Source organism: Cebus imitator, unplaced genomic scaffold (genome assembly GCF_001604975.1).
Source record: "Cebus imitator isolate Cc_AM_T3 unplaced genomic scaffold, Cebus_imitator-1.0 Scaffold41, whole genome shotgun sequence".
Lineage (NCBI taxonomy): Eukaryota > Metazoa > Chordata > Mammalia > Primates > Cebidae > Cebus > Cebus imitator.
This window is the reverse complement of record NW_016107356.1, coordinates 1,469,733-1,478,620: the sequence shown is the minus strand read 5'-3', so window position 1 is coordinate 1,478,620 and position 8,888 is coordinate 1,469,733. Positions and strand designations below refer to the sequence as shown.

The window sequence follows — 8,888 nt, the reverse complement described above, 5'->3', positions numbered from 1 at the left end:
CAGTGTGATGTTGGCTCACTGCAACCTCTGTCTCCCAGGTTCAAGTGATTCTCCTGCCTCAGCCTCCTGAGTAGCTGGGATTACAGGCACATACCACCATGCCAGGCTAATTTTTGTATTTTTATTAGAGATGAGGTTTCACCACATTGACCAGACTGGCCTCGAACTCCTGACCTCAGGTGATCTGCCTGCCTCAGCCTCCCAAAGTGCTGGGATTACAAGTGTGAGCCACACATCCAGCCAAAAAGCACTGTATTCTGTTATTATTGAGTTTTATAAATATTAATTAGGTCAAGTTAGTTGATAGCATTCCTCAAGTCTTTTAGATCGTTAATTATTTACTGTTACTAATATCTACTTAATCTATCAATTACTGAGAGAATAGTGATGAAATATCTGACCAAATGGTGGATTTATCTATTTCTTCTTGCAGTTCTACCAGTTTCTTCGTATATTTTGGGAGTGTTATTAGATGAATTAACATTTTTATTACTGTATCTTCTTGTGAACTGACCAGTTTATTATTATAACATGACTTCTTTTACCCATGGTAGTATTTTTTTTTTCCTGGAAATCTACTTTAAATATAGCTATTCCAGCTTTCTTTTGATTAGTGTTAGCATTAGTGTTGTTAGTGTTAAAAGTTTTGCTTTTAGCCTATGTATGGGTTTCTCATAGGCAGAATATAGTTGGGTTTTGCTTTTTAAAAAATCTAAATTGCTAATCTTTGCCTTTTAATTGGAGTGTTTTAAACATTTACATTTCATCATTGATATGGTTGGATTTAAATTAATCATCTTACTGTTTCGTTTCTATTTATTCTACTTGTTTCTTTTTTTATCTTTTTCTGCCTTTTTTGGATTGAGTATTTTTTTATTGTTCCATTTTATCTGTGTTCTCTTGTTGGCTATGATTTTTTGTTTTGCTTTTTAGTAGTTTAGAATTTATAATATGCATCTTTTCACAATCTACATTCCACCAATATTACTTCACATGTAGTGTAAGAATTTACAACAGTGCATTTTTTTTTTTTTTGAGACAGGGTCTCACTCTGTTGCCTAGGCTGGAATGCAGTGGCATGACCATGGCTCACTGCAGCTTTGACCTCTTGGGCTCAAGCAATTCTCCCACCTCAGTCTCCCAAGTAGCCGGGTCTATAGGTACATACCACCATACGTGGCTAATTTTTGTATTTTTTTGTGGAGATGGGGTTTCACTATGTTGCCCAGGCTGGTCTCAAACTCCTGAGCTCAAGAAATTCACCTGCATTGGCCTCCCAAAGTGCTGGGACTACAGGCATGAGCCACTGTGCCTGGCCTGAAATGGTATTATTCCATTTCCCACTCTTGGCCTTGGTATTATTATTGTCATACATCTTATTTGCATATTTATTATAAACTTCTTGATACGATATTGTTTGACTGTAAGTCAGTTATCTTTCAGAGATATAAAATATGAGAAAAATGGTTTTATTCACTCACATTTTTATCATTTCCATTGATTTTCATTTCTTTGTATAAATCTATATTTTCATCTCATATGATTTTCTTTTCCCCTGAAGCACTACTTTGAACATTTCTTGTAGTGCAGGTATTTTATCTTTTGTTATCTGAAAAACCTCTATTTATCTCCATTCTTGAAACATATCTTCACTGAGTATAGAATTCTAGGTTGACAGATTTTTTCTTTCAGCACTTTAGGGGCTTTGCTCAGCATAGTGCAGATCTACACCACAAGAGCGATTGCTTTTATTCTTATTTTTGTTCCTCAATATATAATGTATTTCCTTTTCCCTATCTGCTTTTAATATATTCTCTTTATCACTGTTTTTTTTTTCACATTTGATTATTATATACATTGCGTAGTTTTCTTCATGTATCTTGTGCTTAGGGTTTGCAAGTTTCTCCAATCTGTGTGTCTGTAGCTTTCATCAGATTTGGAAATTTTTCATCATTATTTCTTTAAATATTTTTTCTGTATGCCATTATTTCTTCTTGACCTCTAGAGTCCATATATTTCCAGTCTCCTCTCTCCCTGCCTGATAAGACCAACTTTACTGTAACTGTAAAATAAAATTGTTCTAAACTTTACTAAAACTGTAAACTCATCTCCACTGGGACCTTGGCTCCTGCCTGTCTGCTCATAGGATTTTGTGCCCCACTTCATTTTCATCTCTGAGCCAGGGTAAATCCTGCTTTTGGAGGGTTCATGTGGCTCTAAACTCTAGATGCTCTGGGAATTCTGGGATCTGAGTGCTTCTGGAAGTTTGTCCTTGCTTTCACCCTAAAACTCTTGACCTGGCCTCAGAACTATTCAAAGATAAGAACAATGTCCTAGATTCCTTAGCTCTGTATTCTGAATGAACAATGGGGCTGGCTGCAATGGCTCACGCCTGTAATCCAAGTAATTTGGGTGGCCGAGGCGGGAGGATCACAACAGCTCAGGAGTTCAAGACCAGCTTGGTCAACACAGGGAGACCTCATCTCTACAAAAAAAAAAAATTTTAATTATGTACATGTGGTGGTGTGCACCTGTGGTCCCAACTATTTGGGAGGCTGAGGTGGGAGGATCACTTGGGCCCAGGAGGTCAAGGCTGCAATGAGTCATGATCGCACCACTTGCACTCCAGCCTGGGTGATAGAGTAAGACCCTGTCTCAAAACAAAACAAAACCCTGTCTCAAAACAAAACAAAACAAACAAACAAACAAACAAAAAACGCCCCTCAATGGCATTTGAAGAATGAATGAATGAATGATGTTTTGGGGGGAATTTTAGAGACGAGATACTTCTTTATACTGTGGAACCATCATTAACTCTTCTTCCAGGAGGAGAGCAGCATCTGTGGCTCTCTGCGTGTCCTGGGCTACCCAGAATGTGTGCTTCTCATTTTTCCTTGTTGTTTTTCAGAGGGTATTGTGCCTGGTCCCCCGACAGACCTCTCTGTCACTGAGGCCACCCGGAGCTATGTGGTGCTCAGCTGGAAGCCCCCTGGCCAGCGTGGTCATGAGGGCATTATGTACTTTGTGGAAAAGGTAAGGCTCTAGAATCAACATGATCTCATACTACCTCCTAATCATTTCTTTAGAGAAGTAGAGGTTACGTTCCCAGGGAGAATGGAGGAAGGAGCATGTCCTGAACTCACTAGATCTTTACAAACTGTGAACTCTTTAGAACTCTGTAAACTGTGAACTCTATAGAACAAAGTATATCACACAGAACTTTGTCTGAAAATCAAGGGGATTATGGGTCCCCGAGACTCACCCATTGACTCCTAAGAGGTCCAGACCCAATATCATAACCCTTACAAGAAAAGAAATGTTCCTAAAATGGTAGATTGCCTGGATGACAATGTTTTCTAGAGACATTCCTGTCTCCCTTGCTTTGGTAATGGCTTTTCCTCTCTCTACCACTCCTCCTCCTGTAGTAGGGCATGAACATCAGTGATGCTATCAGGGAGGGGAGAATGAAGAAGGGGCAGTACTATCAAATGGCTGCGAGTGTGGAAGACAGCAACGCCACTGCAACTGGCTAGCTCCACTCTGAGTACAGGTAGCAGAATGAGGTCAGGGGTCACAAAACAATAAATATCCACAAGTTCTTTCCTCAGATATCTTACAATTATGTCGAAAATTAGAGAAGGCAGCATGCAATGAAGACCCAGAATGGGTAAAATGAATGAGAATGGCATATGAATCAACCACACATCATATTTGAGGGGAGTTCTGATAAGGATTTATGCCAAACAAATGGAGAAGAGCCAAGACCTGGACAGGACATTATTTTGGGGGAACTGACCCAGCCACAAGTGTAGAAACAGGTGAGCTGGCCAAGCAAGGCACAGGTCTCAGGGGGGCAAGAACTCCTTGGCTAACAGGATCATAGCTACTGGAAAATGACATTTAGAGAGAATTTGCTTAAAATAAGGTTCAAAATCCATTTGTTAAAAAGGTTTTGATTAGGATATAATTAAGAAAATGCAAGAAAATAAGTTTGTTTTATCCCATGTATAAGAATGTGTATATATATATATATATATATATATTTTTTTTTTTTTTTTTTTCCCAAGACAGACTGTCCCCCTGTCCCCCAGGCTGGAGTGCAATGGCACGATCTCAGCTCAATACAACCTCTGCCTCCTGGGTGCTAGTGATTCTCCTACCTCAGCCTCCTGAATAGCTGGGATTACAGGCGCCTGCCACCATGTCCAGCTGATTTTTGTATTTTTAGTAGAGATGGGGTTTCATCATGTTGTTCAGGCTGGTCTCGAACTCCTAACCTCAGGTGATCCACCCACCTTAGCCTCCCAAAGTGCTGGGATTACAGGCATGAGCCACCACACCTGGTGAACATTTATATTTTTATTGATAGCGATGCACCATTTTTTAGAACAATAAATGACATAAGTGTTTGTACTTTTAAATTTTAAATTTTATTTTTATAAAATTGCATGAAAAAGTATCATTTACTTTACAGTTTACTGTCATAGCAAAATCATAGAAACAAATTTTTTAATAAAAATATGGTGCTTAATTAATTTTCCTAAAGGTCTTTCTCTTGTATCCTTAGTACTATTCTGATCATTCAATTTTGTAACACCTATTAGGTCACCTTCCCTGGTAATTATTGCAAGAGAATACATTTCATAGGTATATAGGTGTATGCAAACTTCTGCAAATTAGGTAACAACATAAAGACAATATGCAAATGTCTTTGAGCTGCATTCTTCACTTCCTTCTTATTCCTAGCAAGTTGGTAACAATGAATGCCTTATCTCTTCAACATGCAATATGGACATCTTCCAAAAGAGTCTTGTTTTACAAAAATAATATTACAATTTTATATACTTTCTAGATATTAGCTTCAAATATAATATAACTTGGGTAGCATTCTAAGCTTTTTTTTTTTTTTTTTCAGACGGAGTCTTGCTCTGTTGCCCAGGCTGGAGTACAGGGGCATGATCTCAGCTCACAGTAACCTCTGCTTCCTGGGTTTAAGCAATTCTCCTGCCTCAGCCTCCCAAGTAGCTGGGATTACAGGCACCCACCATCATACCTGGCCAATCTTTGTATTATTTTTGGGGTGGTCTCAAACTCCTGATTTCAAGTAATCTGCCTGCCTCAGCCTCCCAAAGTGCTGAGATTATAGGCATGAGCCATTGCGCCCAGCTGCATTCGAAGCTTTTTTAAAGAAAATAGATGGCAAAAATAGAGTGGTGGATCAATGTTCACTTCCTGGTGTGTTTAATACGCACCCCCACTGAATCTCTCTGAAACACTTCACAGGAAGAAGGTTCTGAATAACGTCTGTGACAGTAATTACTATTTTTCCTATAATAATGACACATAACAACTATTCTGAGGCGTTTTCTGCAGATGAGTCAAGTTTGGCTTCTGCTGAACCTTCCCTCTGGTCATATAAACTCTAATTTCTCTGTGAGAGTCTATAACTTCCCTAGACCTATAAATACATATGAGTTTGTGATTAAAAATTTAAATATTCTTCCCCCCAGCACACCTATTGACATGGAACAGAAGTGGACATTTATGAGCACAGCGCTGCATAGAGAAGCCAGCACAGGGCACAGAACACCCAGTATTGAGGACACAGAACATGTCTAGGGACCTGGGGTACATTTACAGAACCATCCAAATGTCAAACTGTTCCGAGCTGAAGCTAAAATTATTTCTGATGCAGCTCTTCTGATCTGCTGCTGACCTTTCTAAAGGGAAAAGGTTCACGAACTCCTGTCCCTGAGGTATCTGTTCCAGGATGTCCTGCACCCGGCATGCTGCCTCTTGGGTCACTGTGTACTTGTTGTTCTTCACGGCATGTCCATGAGCCATAGGATGGGTGAAATTGAAGGGTTTATTAGCAAGGGACTCAGATGAATCAATCCTTGGCACTTCCAGCTCATACCCACCCATCCTACTGTGTTCTTTTTAGCCCCAAGCTTTTTCCTCAGGTGTCTTATGTCTTGAGCTCTTTCTCTTACTCCCCTATTGAAAATCCAGTCATGTCAGAAACAAGGACTATCACTTGTTAACAGCAGGAATGAAAATAGCTAAGATTTGCACTGTTCTAAGCACTCTACACGAGTTAACCCACTTAATAATTCTTAGAGTAGCCCTATGAGGTAAATACCTTTGTTTTCATCATGCCTATATATTTTTTAATGTTTTATAGAGATGGGGTCTCCCTATGTTGCCCAGGCTGGTCTCAAACTCCTGGACTCAAGCAATCCTTTCCTGTTAGCCTCCTAAAGTGCTGGGATTATAGTTGTGAGCCACTGCGCCTGGCAGAGTGTGTCTATTTTGTAGATGAGGAGACGGAGACATCAAAGGGTATGTAATTTGCCCAAAGTCACAGAGCTGGTATAACACAGAACTAAGATTTGAACCCCAGCAGTCTGGTTCAGGTCCGTAATCCAGCTATTACACTGGGCCACCTTTCAATCTTCCCAGCCTTGTCTTCTCCTCTGGAAAACATTGACAATCATGTAATACTACCTCCACTATACTTACTTCATGGCGTACTTGAGAGAAGTAAAGAGTTATAATGGCTTAAGAAGTTCTTGGCACAGTGAAACGTAGCCACTTTTTTTTTTTTTTTATGAGAGTATAAATGCCTGATAATTGTTTAAGAATATTCCAGGGTGGAGTATGTCAAAATAAATCAAAGCCATAAATGAAAAAATTAAAAGGTCTAAGAGAATTTCACCCCTCAGCAGGCAGCAGACACACAAAAGATATATTATCATAAAAAAACACTGCAAGGGGCCAGGCATGGTGGCTCATGCCTGTAATGCCAGCACTTTGGGAGGCCGAGGCCAGCGGATCACCTGAGGTCAGGAGTTCAAGACCGGGCGCAAAACCTGGTCTCTATTAAAATTATAAAAATTGGCTGGGTGCAGTGGTTCACACCCATAACCCCAGCATTTTGGGAGGCTGAGGCGGACAGATTATGAGGTCAGGAGATCAAGATCATCCTGGCTAACACAGTGAAATCCCATCTCTACTAAAAATATAAAAAATTAGCTGGAAATGGTGGCATGTGCCTGTAGTCCAGCCTACTCAGGAGGCTGAGGCAGGAGAATGACTTCAACCCAGAGGTGGAGGTTGCATCAAGCCAAGATCGTACCACTGCACTTCAGCCTGGGTGACAGAGCAAGACGCTGTCAAAAAAAAAAAAAAAAAAAAAAATTAGCTGGGTGTGGTGGCGTACGCCTGTAATCCCAGCTACTCAGGAGGCTGAGGCAGGAGAATGGCTTGAACCCAAGAGGCAAAGGTTGACGTGAGCTGAGATCATGCCACTGCACTCTAGCCTAGGTGACAAGAGCAAAACTCTGTCTCAAAATCAAAACAAAACAAAACACTGCAAGGAACTTTAGAGGTTACCTTGTCAAATTCGCTCATTTTACAGAAGACAAACTGAGGCCAAGAGCGTGCACGTGACTTTCCAAGGTCACGTGGCTTGTTATTAGTGCAAAGGGACCAGATCCCATCCTTTGACTCCTCTCTGCCATGCCATGTTGCCTCCCTATCAAGTCAAGGAAGATTATGCTGTGTGCTGGATTAATAAACTTAAAGTCTCAAAAATACACCATCCTGACAGCTGGTCAGTCTGTCACAAGATCTGGATTTTGAAAAAGTCTTTTGAAACCATTAAAAAGTTCTATAGCGAAATCAGGCAAGAGTTTCTAAATTTCTTCTTCTCCCAATCATGGGCAAAGTTGAAAGTTAAAATAGGAGGGAAAAAGGATTACCAAAGACTTCTGACAGTTTTCTTACTATATCTTCTACTAGAACTTCAATATACATCACATCCTTCATTCGAGGATTTCCAAGTCACTCTAGATCATTTTAATTTTAAGAGTAGATTCTCATTAAATTAGTTTTCCCATTAATTATTCTAAAACTTGGGCAAAAGAAAAACATGTTTTTACAATCTGGTTTTAATAATTGCACATATTTACAGGGTACACTGAATATTTTGATACATCCCTGCAATGTGTAATGATCAAATCAGAGTAATTGGAGTATCCATCACCTCAAACATTTATCATTTCTTTGTGTTGAGAAAATTCCAAATCTCATCTTTTAGGTATTTTGAAATATATAATAAATTATCAATAACTATAGTCACCCTACTGTGCTACTGAACACTAGAACTTATTTCTTCTTACTGTATTTTTGTGCCCATTAACCAATCTCTCTTCACCACTACCTCCAACCTTTCCCAGCCTCTGGTACCCACCATTCTACTCTCTACATCCATAAGATCAAATTTTTTTGCTCCCACATGTGAATGAGTACATGAGATATTTGTCTTTATGTGCCTGACTTATTTCACTTTACATAATGACCTCCAATTCTATTCCTATTACTGAAAATGACAGGATTTTATTCTTTTTTATGGCTGAATAATATTCCATTGTGTATATGTACCACATTTTCTTTATCCATTCCTCCATTGATAGGCACTTGGATTGATTCCATATTTTGACTATTGTGAATAGTGCTGCAATAAACATGGGAGTGCAGATATCTCTTTGACATATGACTTTTCTTTCTTTTCTATATATACCCAGCAGTGGGATTGCTGGATCATATAGTAGAAGAACATCTTCATCTTTCATTCATTCAGAAAAAAAATACTGTAGTTCATTATGTCTTATTTGCCAGATACAATTTTATGCTCTGCATAAAGCAGTGAACAACGCTTCTTGAACTTACATGATTTGCTCTTCAGTGGAGGAGACAACAAATAAATAATTTCAAGTAGTGATACATGATTGAAGAAGAATAAAGCAGGCTAAGAAACAAAGAGTGATAAGAAAAGGACCAAGTATTCTTTTAAATAGGTAATGGGCAGGCCAGGTGCAGTGGCT

The 8,888-nt window shown here is 39.3% G+C and overlaps 1 protein-coding gene across 1 annotated transcript in view; it reads left to right on the top strand.

The window, feature by feature from the left end:
* MYOM1 (myomesin 1) overlaps positions 1 to 8,888 on the top strand; it is a 168,465-nt gene that overhangs the window by 76,366 nt on the left and 83,211 nt on the right. The window contains exon 14 of the mRNA XM_017526074.2: positions 2,909 to 3,033. Within this exon, the coding sequence (XP_017381563.1) occupies positions 2,909 to 3,033 (125 nt within the window). The remainder of the gene's footprint in view (positions 1 to 2,908; positions 3,034 to 8,888) is intronic.